The sequence below is a fragment of the Cavia porcellus genome, unplaced genomic scaffold, assembly GCF_034190915.1.
Source record: "Cavia porcellus strain 051 isolate PalLab524CR breed Dunkin Hartley unplaced genomic scaffold, mCavPor4.1 scaffold_19, whole genome shotgun sequence".
In the NCBI taxonomy this organism is placed as follows: Eukaryota; Metazoa; Chordata; class Mammalia; order Rodentia; family Caviidae; genus Cavia; species Cavia porcellus.
Genome location: NW_026947502.1, coordinates 38,181,344 through 38,197,751, shown reverse-complemented (window position 1 = coordinate 38,197,751; position 16,408 = coordinate 38,181,344). Strand labels below are relative to the sequence as shown.

The following is a 16,408-nucleotide window of genomic DNA, read 5'->3' as shown; positions in this document are numbered from 1 at the left end:
TTGTCCAGAGCTCGAAGGCATAGGTCTTTTGGTTCTAGGCACAGTATTTCCTTAACATTTATGTGGAAAAGCGACTGCTAGAAAAATGAAAGTCCACAGCAGGATGCTGTTGGGCCATTTGTGGCTTCCTGCTGTAACCAGTGCTCCTCCTGCCCTCCAGTACATAGGAGGAAGGATTTGTCCAAACACCCAACAACCATAGGCAGTTGGGCTCCCTCCCGGAACTTGAAACATTGTCTAATCTGGTCCCACATCCTATGTCTGAGTTTCCTGGATGAAATTCCTTCCGCCCTCGCACTCATCTGGCCTCCTAGTCCTCTTAGGTACATGTTCATGTTTACATTACTGAGGATGCTAGAAATTGCTTCTTATTATGAGCAGAAATAATCTCCTTATGGGTTTTTACCCATTTCTCTCAGTTCTATCTTCATTGCTATATTTTAGGTTTCTCTTCAGCTATCAGAAAATGCCTGTGCTTTCTTCCTTGCATCTCTTTTCTTCTTTTAGCACTTTTTCTCCCTGACACTGCAGTAATGTCCATAATTCTATGAGTATTTATGGACAGAATTTATTGTGTATAAGCTTTCCTCTGGAATATGGAGATGCAGTGGTTAACAAGACAAATTTGCCTATATGAAGCTTACATTCTAGGGATAGGAAAGGATAAATGCAAACAGGAATGTAAATATGAAAAAATAAGCTAAGGGTAAATCCTTCTCAAAAATTAAAAATAAAAAGATGCAAAATAAGACAAAAACAGGAAAAAATGGTGTTGGGCTGCTTTGAGAAGTGAAGGAAGATCCATCTGAGGAGGTGGTGTTGTAGTTGCTCCCTGACTGACAAGTAAACTACGTGTGTAAGACTGTGAGTGAACTATTACAGAAGGAGCAACAAGGCCACAAAGAAGGACTGAGCCCTGTCCCACTGAGGAAGTCAAGAAAGAAAGGCTGGAGTAAAGTGGGCAGTTATGGAGTGGAACATGACCGAGTCAGGGAGACAGTAACACCTTTTATGCCCAGGGTTAGGCATTTAAATTTTGTTGTCAGTGTAATGAGAAGCCACTGGAAGGTTTTAAGCAGGTGAGATGGTTGACTCATTGTGACAACTTGAGTAAGAAAAAGCTCAACTAAATTGGCACAGGGATTCCACACCCTAGGCCCACATTAGATCAGTTTGTCACCTAGATGGTAAGAAGGAGAGATGAAGAAGGACAGATAGATCTGCTTCTGTTAATTCAGAGGAGGTCCAGTCTTTTATTGTCTTGGACATCATCTCTTGGCTTCCAGTGCAGACTCTTCAACTTCTAGTGAAGATCCTTCAGTCTTCCAGCATAGACTCTTTTATTTAATCTTCCATCACAACCCTCTCGGGCTCCAGATGCAGCCTTGCACAAGTCACTGCCGAGAGCTTTGTCATATTGGTTTCTCTTGCAAATACTAACTAATATAGACTTCGGTACTGGAAGTAGGACTGTTGGTGTGACTGTACCTGACTATGGTTTACCACCCTTTGGAGCTGGTTTGTGGGAAGGGAAAGAGTTAGAAAAGGTTTGTAGATGCTACCTGAAAAAGAAGACCTGGAATACCTTAGGCTATACTTGGTGGGAGATTCTGATCAGAGCTCAGAAGACCAGAAAGTTGACAGAAATGCTGCTGATAAAGACAGCCTCAGGAGGTCTTTGCTGGGAATAAGGACTGCATTGACTAATGGACTTCAGGTGATCTATGTTATGGCTTGGCAGCATTTTTCTGCATTTTTCTTGAGTCCAGAAACTTTACCTTGAGATTCAGATTGGGATTAAGGGTGGTGGACTGATTAAACTTGCAGAAGAAATTTCAAGGCAGTCTAATGTTGGGACAGTGGCATGGCTTACTGTTGGGGGCTTTTAGCCAGATTTATGCTGAAAATCAAGATCAAAGAGCCCAGCAGAATGGTTTAAAACATTGTGAGTTTGGCTAGAAAGGAAGCTCCGGTAAACCTGAAGCTGCAAAGATGGAACAGAGGAGAAAGTGGGCACTGATAAGACTAAAAAAAGAAATCCAAGTATTTCAGAAGAAAACAACAAAAAATGCCCTGATGATGACATGACAGGAAAGAGCAGAACTCCAACCTTTACAACGTCAGTGCTGAAAAGGTGAAGCCTTTGCTTTGGGAACAGCCCTAGAGCAACGTTCCAGGACAGCAGTACAGGGAAGGTGTTCTTCAGGGTTTGGTTCACAGGCATTTGACCCCTACAGCCAAGAGAGAACAAACTGTAGCTACTGCTTCACTTAGTAGCAGATCTTGGCGTTTACATGGTGCTGGCTTTAGGTGGATGCAAAACGTAAGAGTTGTGGGGTCAGGAAGGATTCCTCTTAGAGTTCAGAAGAAGACCTGAGAGGGCAGGCAGTGTGTCCCTGAGGGGGTAGAGTCAAAGGTGCAGTGGAGACTCCTTTAGTTTGCAGAAACTAGGCAGGTGGATTGTTTGAGAACAACTTCAAGGGGGGAGTAGGCCCAGCCCCAGAGAGAAGCCATGGGAGCTATGACCACTGGTAGAGCCACCCAAGTTCTTTGGAGTTGACATCTTGTCACAGGTTGCTTTGTGTGGTGGACATGAAACTACAGGACTTAATGTTTGCCCCACTGAACTTGGTTTGGTGCCATTTCTTTATGTCCCCTCATACCTTTTGGAATGATAATGTCTATCTTGTGCTACTGAATGAATGTTTTAAGTGTTTAACTTCTTTTTCATTTGTTCAGGGGCTAAGCATTTGCTTACATTTCAAAGTGTTCGAACTTAGACTTTTCAGCAAGTTCGAACTCTCTGAAATGTAAGCAAATGCTGAAACTGTTAGGACTTTGACAACTCTTGAAGATGGACTAAATGCTTTGTACATAAAGGGATGTACCTGAGTCTTTGGGGAACCAAGAGTGGATTGTTGTGGCTTATGTATAGATATTTCTCCAAAGTCTCATGCAGTCATAGATGGGGCTTTTTTAGAGGTGGTAGAAGCTAGTGTGTGATTCATTGGTGGTGCAAGGCTAAGATTGAAGGTGATCACTAGATCATTGTGCTGACTGGTTTGGTACTGTCCTAATTCTGGTCACCTGGATACAATATAAGGAACAGAAAGAGGCTTGTTTTGTCCCTCTCTTGCTCACTTAGCCATCTTCTGTCCACCACGAATTATTTCTCTTTTGTGATGCTTGTCTTCCAAGCCACCCTGCTTTGGAGCCAGCTGATTATAGATTGAAACCTCTACAAACTGTGAACCGAATAAATCTTTCCTCTTTTAACCTTGAATGTCAAGTATTTTGTCTCAGCAAGGAGAGAAAAGTAACTAAGACAGCAGGGGAAAACATTATATATATGATCTATGTGTTTAAAGGACTACCAGCCACGTGGAAGAAGACTAGATAGCTTTCATAGTAATCCATATGGGATTGAGGCTGGGTTAAGTTTAAAATGATCATAGGTGGAAAGTAAGAAGTGGAAATCAATCCCCATAACTTTTACAGCAGTTTTATGGAAATCATTGTAGCTGCTTGTGTAGCCTTCCCTAGCAGGCTGAAGGCTCTGATAAGAGCAGACCTCATGGGCTCCATGTCCTTGACTGTCTCAGTGTAGAGCCTTCCCTGCACTTAGGACAAACTCAGAAATTCCTGAAATTAACAGACAAGTGAATGAGCAAGTGAAAGTAAACCACTAACAAAGGCAGTTTCCGTATTTCATTGAATATTGAAAATAAAGATTTTTTTATTGTCTACATATTTGTACAATATTCTCTCATGCCTCATGTTCTTGCTAGTATCTCCCAAAACACTAGAAGAGTAATTCATGAGATGCAAAAGTAATGTTCCTTTGGAATTAAATTGCTTTCAAAAAAATGGAGATATTATCAATAACAACTCTTATTGACTTTCAAATTTCCTTCTTGTGTAAGGAAGGAAAGTCATCCTTGTGCCCTATGCTTTCAGGTGACAGAACAGTGCCCCAGAAAGATTGCAATCTTGCCCAAGCTTCAAGCATCACCTTGTTCTCTCCTCATTGGAGATTCTGGAGGATGTCCAACCTTTCTTTCATACCTTATGGCTGCCGGAAAGAGCTGATGAAACCTATCCATGAAGAACACATCTGTCTATTCTTGCATGACACTTTAGAATGATCTCCCTCCCCCTACACCGCACACACACACTGGGGAGATGAAGACTGTGTTAACTGAACAGGAAGAGTGTTGCTTTTTGAGAAGAAAATTATTCTTAGTCTTTAAGTTATTCAAATTGGGGACATCCTTTTTGAGGAGATTTTTATGTTTTATTCCCCTCTCCACGTGGTTCATAGCTGCATCTTTTCCACTGCTCACCCTCTGAATCCTTAATGGAAAAACCTGGATAACCTAGGTAGACCTCTGATTCCTAATGAGCAGGGGATCAGCACCTTTCTGAGCCTTTATCCATTTCTTCTGCCACCATTTTGTCCCAGGGAGAGGAGGACCCCTCGGGGTCCCTGGTGCTGTGCAGGGCCTCCGCTGGGCCGTGCTTCAGTCTCACTCTTACCTCCTTGGATTTATCACTTCTCTTTTATCTGAGCCTCAGCACTTTAATTTGGCTTCTGTCTGTCAGAGTCAAGATTATTGAATAATTTCACTTTTCCTCCTAATTCTGGTCTCTCTGGCAGAGATTATAATTACAGTGATTGTCTGCTATGCTATTAATTACAGGAATTGTGGAGTTTGTTTTCAGATTTAAGGGTTAATTGGTGATATCCATGTGCTGTCTTCCTTCCAGATTGTTTGGACTGCCATAATTAACCTGTCTCCAGATTATCTGATGTTAACCATTGGCCTACATTTTATCTCAGGACTAGAATGCATTACTTCTGTGTGTGACGCCCAGTACTCACTTTGCGAGAAAGGAGAGGTTGGGTGAGTGGAGGAGCCACTCAGAGCGCAAGGGCAGAGAGCACGTTTTCCATTCTCTCCCATTGTCCACCAAAATGTTCTGAAAATTCAGCTCTCCCTTCTGTTTGTTAGTTCCTTCACTTTTGATGTTAGGAAAATAAAATTCCAGGTGCGGGAAAATCAGAGGCAAAACATGTCCAAAACAGAGTGCATGCTACTGTTGACAACTGCCTTTCAGATCCTGCCATTTCATAAGGCCATTACGGGTTTATTCCGTGAGGGAGAGGAAGATGACAGTGTGCTGACATATGGACATTACCTTGGAAAAACCACCACCAAGTGCGCAAAAAAACAAAAAACAAAAACAAAACAAAAACAAAAAAAAAAAACCACCCCTCCACAGAAAACAAAAAACTGTGAAGTCTCCCCATCTGGACAGAGGCATGCTGAGCCATTTGTAACCTCTCAACACTGTCCCAGGCAGAGTGACTGAGCTGGTGAGGTAGGCACTTCTTTGGCCAGATGTCATTGCTTCCTCGAAGGAGGCCTTGAGACCCTGTCTCCCAAGATTACTTCCACTCTGTGAGTATCACTCATTTTGTGGCAGTCTTTCTGGGTCCTTTGTAGGGAAAAGAGGCACCTGGAAATCTGTACTAAGCACAGAACGAGGAAGTTAAAAGTAACACAGCAATTCCTAATCTCTGAATTATTGTTGCAAGGATAATGTTAGATACATTTTTAAAACTAAATGCAATCAGATAATTCTTTCTAATTCTCTAAGGATTTCACAACACACTGTGGGATAATTAGAGTGCCCCAGACTTAACCCAGTGGATAGGAACTCAACTCTAAGGGTCTCTTTTTGTTTTTTATCTGCTTTTTAATCTCTTCAGGAACAAAGACACACAGTTTCTCTTTCTTCTTCCCCCAACCCAAAGCCCTTGAAGCAGATACATTTCAGAATTTTAAAACATTTAGATCTTAGGAGATTGACACATACTTCAGTGGGGTCAATAGCAATGCCTAATCAAAGCCATTAATAGTTTTACAGTCAGTTGTATAAACTATAAACTCTAATGGAAATGAAGACTGAATATCTTCATGCCAGTTCATAAAATTTGTCATCACAGGAGAAGGGAAAAACTTGGCTTCAGGGTTTTTGTCAATGCAAGTAAGGGATCACATACCTGTACTTTCAAACCAGCTTACCCCATACAGATCCCAAAGCATAAGAGGAAGCTAACTAAAATTGTGTCCCTCCATTCTTACAGTAGAAGCATATTTTAAAACAACTAACACCAAAATGACGTATCCTGCTGCTTAATGCCTCCTGCCTCAGTTCACATTCCAAGGAACAGGTCTGTAAGTTCCTTTGTGTGACCGTAGTCACCTATGCTAACCAGCAGGCATTATGTGGTAGGGTTACTTAAACAAATCCATGATTTCCTGGAAACTTATTTTCACTGGCCTTCAAGATACATATTTTCAGGATGTTTGGAAATCATTATTAATTTTGAAGGTAGGACTCCACATTAAAAACAGGTGAACATTTTGGAAGTCGTATCATCAGATTCGATTCCAATTTGGGTAACTCGTGAATAGTATTCTCCATTCTAATTCAAAGAGAGAAATGCCTTTGTAAGACTCCAGGTTATTTTGCTGTAAGTAAATCAAGCCTGCCCCCTAAGTCATTTTTTAATGTAAAGGACATGGACACAGACAATAAAATGACATTGGTTTCAGAAAAACTCAGTAATAGGTCTAAATATGTGCGTTTGCAATTTTCACCCCACCCGCTCACTGAGATCATAATGTAGACTTTAAAAAAATAGATGAAATAAATTTCTTAACAAATGTGGAAAAGTTATGAAAAGTCAGGAAATAATGCTTCCAAATCATTTCTATGCAGAATGTGCCTAGATGCCCAGATGCACAGACAATCCAGTGCCTACGTGGGTGCTAATGATGATAATGCCCTGTTATGGAACAGATCCCGAAATGTTGTTCTGTCTCGCTTTGTACAATCAGAAGCTATTAGTCAATTATAAGCCCTATTTTTGGCTCTTGGGATGCAGGGAGAGAAAGCGCTCAACCTTGAGGAAGAGGCAAGGCAGGCAATGGAAGATGGCACATGCGCCAGCCCCAGAGGACCCAGCTGCTGTGTTTTAGTTTAAGCAGAGAAATGGTTTTCACTCTTTTTTTCTAATCTTGAGACTGTTTCACAGAACAAAACAAAGGTTTTCACATAAAGGAACAATAAGGACTTGTTCAAAGTTTAAATCACCAATGACTGATACTGCCCTGGTATCTGAGGCTGTTATTCCCGCCTCTGGTAGGGAGGGACCTGCGGTTGTTTTTCTGTGTCTGAACTTTGTGTGGAGTTCACTTCCACTCCAAGGCCTGGGGAGGAGCACATTCCTACCACGTGAGAGGCTGAGCAATCCCGGCAAAGTGAGGATCAGGGAGCTTAGTGTCAAGGCTGGGAGAAGACAGATAAGCAATGAGGGAGTCATCCTGTCAAAGAACAGAGATTGCCTTCTTTGAGTTTAAATCCCTTCAGGATCTTAACAAAGGTTTATGGAAAACTCAGGCACTAAATATCTCTGGTGTACTCCTCTAAAACCACTGAAGAGATATCTTTCCAAAGGACTGGGAAAAAGTGCTTTGGACCTGCTGTATTATTTTTGCACGCTCTCTCTCTCTCTCTCTCTCTCTCTCTCTCTCTGTCTGCCTGTCTGTGTGTGTGTGTGTGTGTGTGTGTGTGTGTGTGTGTGTGTGTGTCTGTGTGTCTGTGCACGCATGCACAAGATTGAACTTAGGGTCTTCACACTGAGCTGCATCCCCAGCAGTTCTTATTTTTTCCCCCTTTGAGGCATGATCTCACTAAATCACTTAAGTTGCTCAGGCAGGGCTCAAATTGTGATCCTCCTGCCACAGCCTCCCAGAGTGCTTTTATGACAGCCTGCCTCACCACGCCCAGCCTCTGCCTGATGATTTTTAATAAAATCACAACTGTAAAGAAAATTACCAGTAATATGAAAAAGATCCCCATGTTCAGCACCCTCAAATAAAGACATACCAATATGCCTAATTTGTACCTCAGAGCTCCTCCTCCTTTTCTTCTTCTGTCTTAACCAGAGAAGGGAAAACTGTCTCACCACATAGAATCTTTATTCTGTTATAATACCTTGAACAGAACCTTGGGTAAAATGGAAAAAAAAAAGTCCATTACTTTAAACAAATGTTTGAAATTCCTTAAGCAAAGAAAGAAATAGTCCAGTTTGAATGCCTGGAAGGTCAGTCAGCGCAGTGTTGGCGTTTTAAATGTCTCCTGCCTTGCCCTGGTCCTTTCATCTGGAAGCCTGCCTTTCTGCAGGAAGTGAATGAGCCACCTTCCTCCGGCTTCACTTTTCTCTAGCTGAAACCTTTGCCCTTCTTCCTATGGACCTGTACACCAGCTTCCATGCCCAAGTAGCATTCTCCCCAACAGAATCTAATTTCCTTTGAAAGATGATTGTGTGTGTGTTCTGTTTGGGGACCATGGGTGGGAACTGTCAGCTGTCCACTGGCAGCGAGGTCCTCTGCGGATGGGGGTTCCCTCCTTTATATGAGCACCTCACCCAGGAGCCTGGCTCCGTCGAGAACAGGGAGTCAGTGACATGGAAATCAGGCAGTGGGAATAATGGACATCTGGCAGTGAGCCAAAGAGAAATGAATGAATTTTGGCTCCCTTTCGGACAGCAGCCACAGGGAGGAGGGCGCTCCATGGAGGAGTCCTGCGGCCTCCCAGCTCCCCAGCTCTGCCACTTCTAAGCGGCAGCACATTTGGCAAATGACCCCTCTTTTCAGGTCCTCAGTTTTCTCAGCAAAATAGAAAGAGTGCTTGCTTCTGCCGCTGGAAAAGATGTTTCAGTTCAGCAGTACCTTAACAAGCTTAAAAAGTAAGCAGCAGCCAAAGGCTGGGGCTCACTGCTGGTTAACATGTTTGGGACCATGTGATTTCTGAGCTCAAGAGCGTTTGCACAGTGTTTTCTTGACTGGGGCAGCAGAGTCCTGATAAGTCATTGCACTGTATCTGAAGTATCGAAGCAAAGTGCATTGAATGTGTTGGCTCAGGGCTGTGTATTTGGGGTACGAGAGGAAAACAGTGTGGTAAGGAAGAACTGACATGAAAGAGGACATTTGCCTTCTTCCCTCAAAAGACTGTGGGTATATAATCTACTTTTATTTGTCTGGTTTTTTTCTAGAAGTACCTCAGAATTCACAACAGTTTTTCTGCTCTTCTATGACAGTGGTTTCAGGTCTAAAATGGAACATCTATTATACACAGTCGATATTTATTATCCTCCATTGAATGCTACTGTCCTTCTCCAAAGTTAGGTCTGAGGCATTTCCTATTCCTCTAATACAGGTGCTTTTATGACTTTGTTAATGGCTAAAAAGAGGAGCAGGGAAAGACCAGATGTCTTTTTAGCAAGCTGGAGCTGTTTTTCTCTTTTTTGTGAACCTTATGTCTTTATATGAATGCCATCGGACAGGTGGCTCTTGGTCCCTGAGGACTGCATGCAGAGGAGGCATCAGCCAGGATTAGTGGGCCCAAGTTATTTCCAGTTCCATTTGGTAGACGTTTGACCCTGTTCTGCATCCTGCAGACAGCATCCTTCTCATGCTGCAGTCTTTAAAACAGAGCGGTAAAGGTCAGTGAAGGACATTTGCTGTTCAGACACTCCTTGGTGCTTTAAATTTTGCTCTGGTGCAAGAATAATCAGCAGTTTCAATCTCTGCTAGACAAGTCTCCAGCACTCAGGGAGCTGGCTGTTCCGCACAAACACCTGCTTTCTCAGCTCTCTGGACCAAGGCTCCTTACTCTGACTGGAGAGCTGTCCAGTCTGTTCGTCTTAGCAGTCACCAAAGCAGGCAGACTTACTGTACTCTTTACAAGACACTGTTCTCGATGATGTATTGACTTTAAAACATCACTGCTGAGGGAGCCTGAAACAGGCAAGTGGTGCCACTTAACACAGTGGTGTCGTAAGATAATTCCAACTAAAACTGTGGTTGAGAGCATTTGCATGCTTCTATCACTTTAGGTCTGCCATCACGGGCCCAGAAAGTAGGATGAGATGAGCCTTTGCGTGCCTATGCGTTTGGAGGCAACTGCATACTCTTTTATAGATTTTATTACTGAAGCCATTAGGGACTTTCAGCCACTCTGTCCATGTAAGCGTAGATGCATCAACGTATATTAAGTTATTAGCTTAAGTGCAGTTTCCATTTAGAGCTCTCTCTCTCTCTCTCTCTCTCTCTCTCTCTCTCTCTCTCTCTCTCTCTCTCTCTTTTCTGCCCTCTTCTTCTTCTGCTCCCTTTCTTTGGTGTCCTGGGAAGGATGAAAACTGGCATCAGACTTGGGTTTCAGTCATGGCTTTCACTTTTGACTATTGTGCTATTCTTTTTCACCATAGTGCTGTAAATATTTACTGTGTGCTGCTTAAACATGTTGTCTAGCAACCCTAGCCTTAGTTTCCCTGTGAGCACCACGTAGTTGATAAGGCCTTTCTCACTAGGTGGTTCAGATGTTTAAATGCCACGCACATGTGCTGTGCACATAGGTGCTCAGTGGATTCTACTTCTATCTCATCCATTCTGTTCTCCACATCATTGTTTTCTTTTGCACTAATGTGAGTACCATGATTTGCATTTGCAAAAACCACACCAGTACAAGCGTGCTTCTAGAAGCAGACTCCTTTGCCTCCCCAGAACTCATCCAAAGATAGGAAGCTTAGTGACATGGAGGGAGGAAGAAGAAGGGACTTCCACTGAATCAAGCAGGATACTAGGACCTCATCTCAGTCCTGCATGAGAATTTGTTAAAGAAATACAAGGAAAGTATTAAAAAGCACATTTTAGCATCTTGATTGAGAAATAGAGACACAATCAGTTTCTGAGACCCAGAATCTGGGGAATTGAGCTCAAGAGTTCAAGCATCTTGTGAAAGTTCCCAGAGATAAGAGAGGGTTTCTGTGACTTGGACCTAGGGTGTCCCTGCAAAGTTTCAGAGGTGGGACCTTCAGCAAGTGTTTGAATCATGGGGTGCTGTATAACTCCTTGGTGAGTTCACAGCTATATGTGCCATTAGTTGTGGAGGCCTGGTTGAAAGAGGTGGTAACTGGGTACATGACCCAGAAGGTGGTGTCTGCTCCCTGGTTGCTTCCTTCTCTCTCTGCTTCCTGCTAACCATAATGTGAGCGACTTTCCTCCGCCAGCCCCCTCCACCAAGCCATTTCTTCCTTTGAGCTGGCCAACCTCGGGCCCTAAAAATCATGAACCAAGATACACCTCTCCTGCTTTGAATTGTGGGAATCAGCTTTTATGTCTCCGTGGTGAGAAAGTGATGAGGACTCCTTGTTTGACCCTCTGCCCTTCCAGTTGTCTAGGTTATCAGCAACAGTTTGGTTTTGTGCAGGAGCTTTATAACCGATTTCAGTTCAGGATTTCAAAGTTCACATGGGAAGGAAAAGATGGTGAGGTCCGAGAGCTATTGTTTGCAGTGTAAAATCCAAGTAAATTCTGAATCTGATGCAGTGGGGCCAGCAGCACTCTATTTGACAGGTTGGAGCCCTTTGTAGACTAGGACACTGCCCAGCCCTGGGGTTGGGGAGAGGGGTGTGATACTGGTGTCTCTGTGCTCCAGTGGATGCACTGTACACAGGTCTGTGCTGTGGCTGCTGTCCTATGCTGAAGAGTTGTGTCACCTTCTGTTTGCCACAGAGAACCACTCATTCACAACCTAATGCTTCCTGATTTCCCAAGTGCATGGTATTTGGGAGCAATGAGGAAAGGGTGGAGAACACAGTGAGCCCTGTTCCATTCCCCAATCATTTTGGAACAAACACTTGCCCAGGTGCATGGAATTTTTGCTGCCTGATGTTGATCATAAGCTCAGACATCACCAGAGCCAGCCATCACCAGTACTTACCACGCTGACACAGGGAGGGAGGGAAGGTGCAGGGTGGACTTCCAAATGCCACCTCACCTCAGCCTGGACACCTTACTGCCACAGTCTCTCACCTCCACACAGTGTTGCTGGCCTTGGAAATGCTTGATAGTGGGATGACCTGACTGAGGGTCACTCCCCGCTCTGTGACTGTCACTCACTGTCAGCCACTCACACTTTCACTGTGGGGACAGCCATCACTCATGGCCCAAGGAAGGTTCTGTGTATTTTCGTGTTTACATGTTGGGTCTCATAGGGCCCGTTTGCTGAGGCTGATAACCTTTGGGAGAGCAGTGAACATAAGCAGGGTATCTCGTACCACAGTAGTGCTATCCTTAACCTGAGTAGCCTGGAACTCGCTTTCAAAGCCTTCAGGGAGTGGGGCAGGGAAGGACAGTGGGTGAAGAAGGCTTCCTGAGTCAATGCAAAGTGGGGGGCCAGGCACTCTACTTTGAACAGCCACCTCTCAGCAACAGAATGTTGCCATGTAGAATCATAGGCCAGCCAAGCTGATTTCATTTTTTCTTTTTTTGTGTAGGCAAAAATCTAGAGTTAGTAAGCTAAATCTATTTTTTCTATATGTTGCTAGTTTCACTTGTTCTCTGTGAGACAATTTTGGATAAGATTGCTAGTTACCACTATAATTTTTCAGGAGATAGTCGGGCAGAAGACTCAACCTACTGGTACTTTGACTGGGGAGGCTTCTCTGTCCTCCTGAGAATTTATTAATTAACTAGATTGTTTAGAAGAAAGATGTGGCAACTGCTGCCCTCGTTCTCTGACTTCATAATCATCTCTGGTTCCATTGGTACTCCCTTTGGCATCACATTTTGCCAACACCATGACCTATATGATGGGAAGTGTGTGTGTGTGTGTGTGTGTGTGTGTGTGTGTGTGTGTGTGTGAATGGCAGCTCAAATGATTGAAAGTATTTCACTTTAAAACACAGTTATCACAATGAATTCCTTCACAGGATTTTCAGACAGATCTTCTAGGCACTTTTGTCTTGTCTTCAAGCTGGAATACCTGAAGGGTATTTTCCTCACCAATTAGCATTCTGTACGGTTCATGTGGCTCATGGCAGTCAATAGTTATAACACTATTTGTGCATCACAGTTTTAATTATTCAATTTGGTCTTACAAGCTGTCAGGAAAAGTTATAGTAAAAAGAATTTTGTCTGAGTTCAGAGTGTATAGAAAGTCAACACAAATTAATTTTAGATGAACTGAAATAGACCTAATAAATTCACAAAGCAGATGCCTATTAAAATTAAGAATGTTCTTAAGGTTTTCCATAAATTCTATGGGTTGGCACAGAGTAGGTTTATAACTTTATAGTAATGGTACATTTTACAAAGGCTATTTCTTTTCAGGCTGCCAACAGTGACAAGATGAGGCAATTAGATGGAAAATTCAAGTATAATCAGCTTACCTTTGAAATAAGTATTTGTATTTAGAATCCTCATATTGACAGTTATTATCGTCTCATTTCCTGGATAGCTGCTTACGCCTGTGTCATAGCTGGTTTATATATGCAAGTCACAGGCAAGAAAGTTGACAAATATTTGCAGGTAGTCCTAAATATGCCTTATAAGAGAAGCACTTTCTGAAGTTTGAGAAATTCCTTAGACAGCATTTTAATTTGAGCAACTCAGCTAATTCAAGATTTTTAAACTCAGTGGAAAGTTCTAGTTTCTTCCTCCTAGGCTGTGGTGTTAGGTGGGAGACCCAGTCTGTGTTCTGTGAGATGGGGAATGACAATGTAATTGGATGGGAATGCTTCCCCAAAGCTATCATTTCAACAAGAAAATACATTGTCTACATATTTACAAGGCTTAGAGCCCAAAGTTTAGTAGGAAGGGGATAATACATCAAAACTTCAGCTTTCCAGAAACTTCAAAGTTTCATGCAGACTGGCCAAGATTACCAGTTCTGCCAGAAGACTTTCACCCATATAATACACATGGTAACTACCTGTGATGTGATGATAGGAAGACACAGAAAACAACTGCTTTTCCTGGCAAAGAGCCCTCCTATAAACCTGGAGATATTTAAATGACATAGCTTAGCTGTGATCCTGGCTACATGTATGTAAGGATAAAAAGAAGCCACTGAATTGCATAATGGATTTCTTCTGTATGCATTGCTCTTCCTGCCAGCTTCCAGGGCTACCCATACAACCTACAGAAAGGATTAAAACTAGGAGAATACAATAAAGTAGCTGGGTTCTGTCTTGTTAACTCAGAGAATACCTGCACAAAGATGGAATACCATTGTGGAAGAATGCTCATTTGTCATAAGAAAAATGAATCTTCAAAAGTTTGCTGTACAGGTATTTTCCAAGGCTTCTAAAGAATAAGTGTCAACCTTTTGTATTTCCTTTATTCTCTGTCACACGCTGCAAATGCCAAGGCGACACGCTTCTGTGCAGTGCTGCGGTTCTGCTCCCGAGCCCCTGTTAATGCTGCAGATTCTCCTCTTCCTGTCCCCTTCCTCACTTAACATGGACCAGCAGAGGGGCGTCTCATTTATGTTTTACTCTTGCTTTATGTTTTCCTCTCCCCTTTGATATTATACCCAACAGGAACCACCAGAAACAAATGGGCACCCCAAAAGTTTCTTCCTTTTTGCTCAGACTTGCCAGGCTGGAAAGAACTGGCAAATAGATGAATAAATAGACTAGCTTTTAACTCGCCAGTAAATACATGTTTCTGTCTCTCAGTAATGGACTGCTCTTATGAACAGGAATCATTTAAACTTTTAATTTTAATCTGTACATCAGAGATGGAGATATGGAATTGTTTAGGGTTTTCTCTCATTCTCTCTCTTTGATTTTTCAAGATAAAACACATTAATTAAGGTGCACTTTTCAGTTGAAGAAATGATTAAGACTTAGCTGTATCTGTGAAATTATAAGCTATGATAAACACTTGACTTATTAATGCTTTTTTGGCTTGAAGAAAAGAGACATAGGTGTCTAATATTAAATGGTACTTCAAAAAGTAGGGTAGCAGTTGTTTGCCAAATTTAAAAGCCCAAAGACATCAAGGTTACTAAGTTTGATTCTTCTACATACAGCTCTTAAATGACTGATGGACTTTTGTAAAATACTTTGTTCAGAAGAGACAATACTTGGCAGTCTATTTCAAAGAATTCTAGTCTGGAAAGATGAAAATATACTGCATTTTACATTCATTTTCTAGATAGATCAACACTTGAAAATGCCTGAGAATAATGTGATGTTTACTGTATCTTTCATTACATCCAGCGTCTCCACGTGAGATTTTGATTTCTAAGATTCAGGGAAATTTTTCTGCACAGAAAGAGCATGCTGAAGAAAATACAGATGTGTAGCACCATACATCTGGCATTTTATTTACTACTTTTCCAGTGTAGGGTAGTATTTCAGACTAACATAGAGATAACAATTTTTTTAAAATCTGTAACACTCTTAGATGTGGTTTCAGATTCTCCTTAAAGTATTCTTCACAGTATCTGAGTGCATCTAATGATTAATTTTTAAACATAGGTTTATGATTTTATTTATGTGTAAGATCACTGTAAAATTACATAAACTGGGATGAAAACATCTCAACGACGGGATTCAGCAAGTAATAAAAATGAGCAGACGGGATTGTGCGTGTGATAGCACACATGGGGGCAGGTGTGTCATTTCCAGAAAGTGTGGGTTAAGTCACTATGACAGTCTTATCTTCATAAAAAAAAAAAAAAAAAGATTGCAGTCTAGATTATTATCAGAGATCCCTTAATTTTTCAATATCAGCAACTAAATTTCTCAAAGATCCTGGGCTAGCCAAGTAAAAACATGTTTGGGACATGACTGTGATCTACACCTGCTGTGAAGAAAGAGATTTAACTTAAACAGAAAAAAATTCTCATTAGTTACTCACATTTTTGGAATGTGGAACTAGTCACCTACTAGAAGGGCTTAGAGATGTCTCCAAGGAACTGAGGCTGTGTCCTGCATTTGGGAAGAGCTTTGCCAGAAGGTTCCAACATAGGGAAGGGAGGGTACATTCTTGATACAAACTGCTTGTGTAAAACACACTGATTAGTGAGTTCATGGTGGACAAGGTGTGGAGCAGAAGCCTTTCTGTCTTGAATCATCTTCAAGACCGTTTTCATTTTGTGAAATGGGATAAAAATGACTAGCAAAACAAAAATGTGTGTCTTTGCTTTTTGGCAGGGTGAAGTAGAGAAATAAAGTCTCCCCGCTGAACTACTATGAGGTCAGAAGCCTTGCTGCTATATTTCACACTGCTACATTTTGCTGGGGCTGGTTTCCCAGAAGATTCTGAGCCAATCAGTATTTCGCATGGCAACTGTAAGTACCACAGGCTCACTCACTCCCTCCTTTTGCAGGCATTTCAGTCCACATCCATGCAGCAAAACATAAAAATTAATCAGAAAAGTAGACACACTTTAACTTGTTAAATAACAAAAGTAAATAATTTAAATGTCAAATTGGTGCAATGACTGCTGTATAACTCCTCATTTGTTGTGGGGACACATG

The 16,408-nt window shown here is 42.0% G+C and overlaps 1 protein-coding gene across 4 annotated transcripts in view; it reads left to right on the top strand.

Moving 5' to 3' along the window:
* Positions 1–16,408, top strand: part of Sema6a (semaphorin 6A) — a 120,874-nt gene that overhangs the window by 47,610 nt on the left and 56,856 nt on the right. For all 4 annotated transcript variants that reach the window (XM_023566491.2, XM_005005198.4, XM_003473280.5 and 1 more), the window contains exon 2: positions 16,082–16,219. In XM_023566491.2, coding sequence (XP_023422259.2) covers positions 16,120–16,219 — 100 coding nt within the window. In that variant the 5' untranslated portion in view covers positions 16,082–16,119. The remainder of the gene's footprint in view (positions 1–16,081; positions 16,220–16,408) is intronic.